This window comes from Zingiber officinale, chromosome 6B (genome assembly GCF_018446385.1).
Source record: "Zingiber officinale cultivar Zhangliang chromosome 6B, Zo_v1.1, whole genome shotgun sequence".
NCBI lineage: Eukaryota > Viridiplantae > Streptophyta > Magnoliopsida > Zingiberales > Zingiberaceae > Zingiber > Zingiber officinale.
This window is the reverse complement of record NC_055996.1, coordinates 126146640-126148505: the sequence shown is the minus strand read 5'-3', so window position 1 is coordinate 126148505 and position 1866 is coordinate 126146640. Positions and strand designations below refer to the sequence as shown.

The 1866-nt window shown below is 47.1% G+C and overlaps 1 protein-coding gene across 1 annotated transcript; it reads left to right on the top strand.

Annotated features, from left to right (window-relative positions):
* The first annotated feature begins 670 nt into the window (after positions 1–670).
* LOC121990643 (enoyl-CoA delta isomerase 1, peroxisomal-like) lies at positions 671–1630 on the top strand. The gene has a single exon (XM_042544747.1). The coding sequence runs from the start codon at positions 705–707 to the stop codon at positions 1476–1478; it is 774 nt and encodes a 257-aa protein (XP_042400681.1). The 5' UTR covers positions 671–704; the 3' UTR covers positions 1479–1630.
* The last annotated feature ends 236 nt before the right edge of the window (positions 1631–1866 follow it).

The following is a 1866-nucleotide window of genomic DNA, read 5'->3' as shown; positions in this document are numbered from 1 at the left end:
CAACTCTTAAGATTGGGGAATTCAGTTAATTCTAGAGGTCAAAGACAACCTCTTACAATTCTTCATTTTTTTTTACAGCAGCGTAATTTTGTGGTCGTTGTGGAGCAGGGAGTTCAGATTTTCTGGTACTTAATTTTTGGTCTTTTCTTGGTCCGTTACGTCACCAACTAAAATTAAATGTAATTCTTATTGGGTTCATCATTTTTACTTAGATAAAATTTGAGTCGAGTCAAGGCTGTCTCGGTGGATTATATGGCACCGATAAATGAACAGTCTGTCCACCTCCGGCGACTGTCTAACTTGGCCTAAACTGTCTAACTTGGCCTAAACTATAATGAAAAAATCACAATGAAATTTGATCAGATTTTAACCATAATTTAACACAGGGGCGGATCTAGAGGAGGAGCGGCATCGACGGTCACCCCCTTGTCAGTAATAGAATATCTAATATTATAGAATTCTACCGATGAAGATAAAGAATATCACCCCTTATTCCAAGTAAAAATCATCCCTCCATGATTTTATTCCTGGATCCGCCACTTATTCAACATGTAAATAACCGAAAGGAGTAAAAGAGACCAGGAATTACTGCCAAGAGGGCGAGTGACGATGCCATTTTTCATTTGTGGAAAATTTCTATGCGAACAAATTTTCTATAAAAAGAGTTGCAAGGCGAAATTTGCAGTCCCGACTTTGGATAAGACATGGAGTTTAGGGGGGAGATGTGTACTCTGGAGAAGCGCGGCCGCGTCTACCTCCTCACGCTCACCGGCGCCGACGAGCACCGCCTCAACCCCACGCTCCTCGACGCCGTCCGCTCTGCCCTTGCGCGCGTCCGCTCCGAAGCGGCCTCTTCGGACGGCGGCGCCGCCCTCGTCATCGCTGCCGAGGGCAAATTTTTCTCCAACGGCTTCGACCTCGCCTGGGCCCGGGCCTCCCCCTCCCTCCACCCCGGCCTCATGACCGCCGCACTCCGCCGCACCCTCGCCGACCTCCTCTCCCTCCCGATGCCCACCGTCGCCGCCGTCACCGGCCACGTCTCCGCGGCCGGGTGCTTCCTGGCGCTGAGCCACGACTACGTGGTCATGAGGGCCGACCGGGGGTTCTTATACATGAGCGAGGTCGATATCGGGCTGCCGATCGTGGAGAGCTTTATGGCACTGATGAGGGCTAAGATCCCTGATCCGAGGACGCGGCGGGACGTGCTGCTGCGGGGAAAGAAAGTGACGGCAGTAGAGGCGGAGGCGAGGGGGATCGTCGATCGGGCGGTGGTGGGGGCGAGGGAGGCGGTGGAGGCCGCTATAGCCATGGGCGAAGAGCTGGCGGCGAGGAATTGGGATGGCGAGGCCTACGCTTCCATCAGGAAAGGGCTTTTCAAGGACGTCTGCAGAGGATTAGGATTGAAGGAGGCGTCGGACGAGGAGGAGGAAGCGGCGGCGTCGGCGGCAGCGGCGAAGCTACCATCGTCGAAGCTGTGATCCATACTGGACGCCTCGGTCTTAACGAACTATTATTACGAACTTAATTATCAATTAAATCCAAATTGTGATCTTAATGAACGATTAGGGTTCATTATGAAGTTATTTTGATAATATTTTAAGCCTTTAAGACAATAAAATTTGGTTTGACAGACTTTGTTAAGCTTCCCCTTAATTGGGGAATTAGGGTTCATAAAGATAAATGTTTGATCAGGTATTATTAATATTTAAGTGTTATAATATTTTAAGCCTTTAAAATGATTATTTTTTTCATTTAAAAATTAATTTATTAGTTTATTAATGAACATGTTTATATTTGATTTATTTATTTTAATGAGTCTCTTAATGAATTTGAATAGTTCAAGATAACTTGATTAAATATGATTTC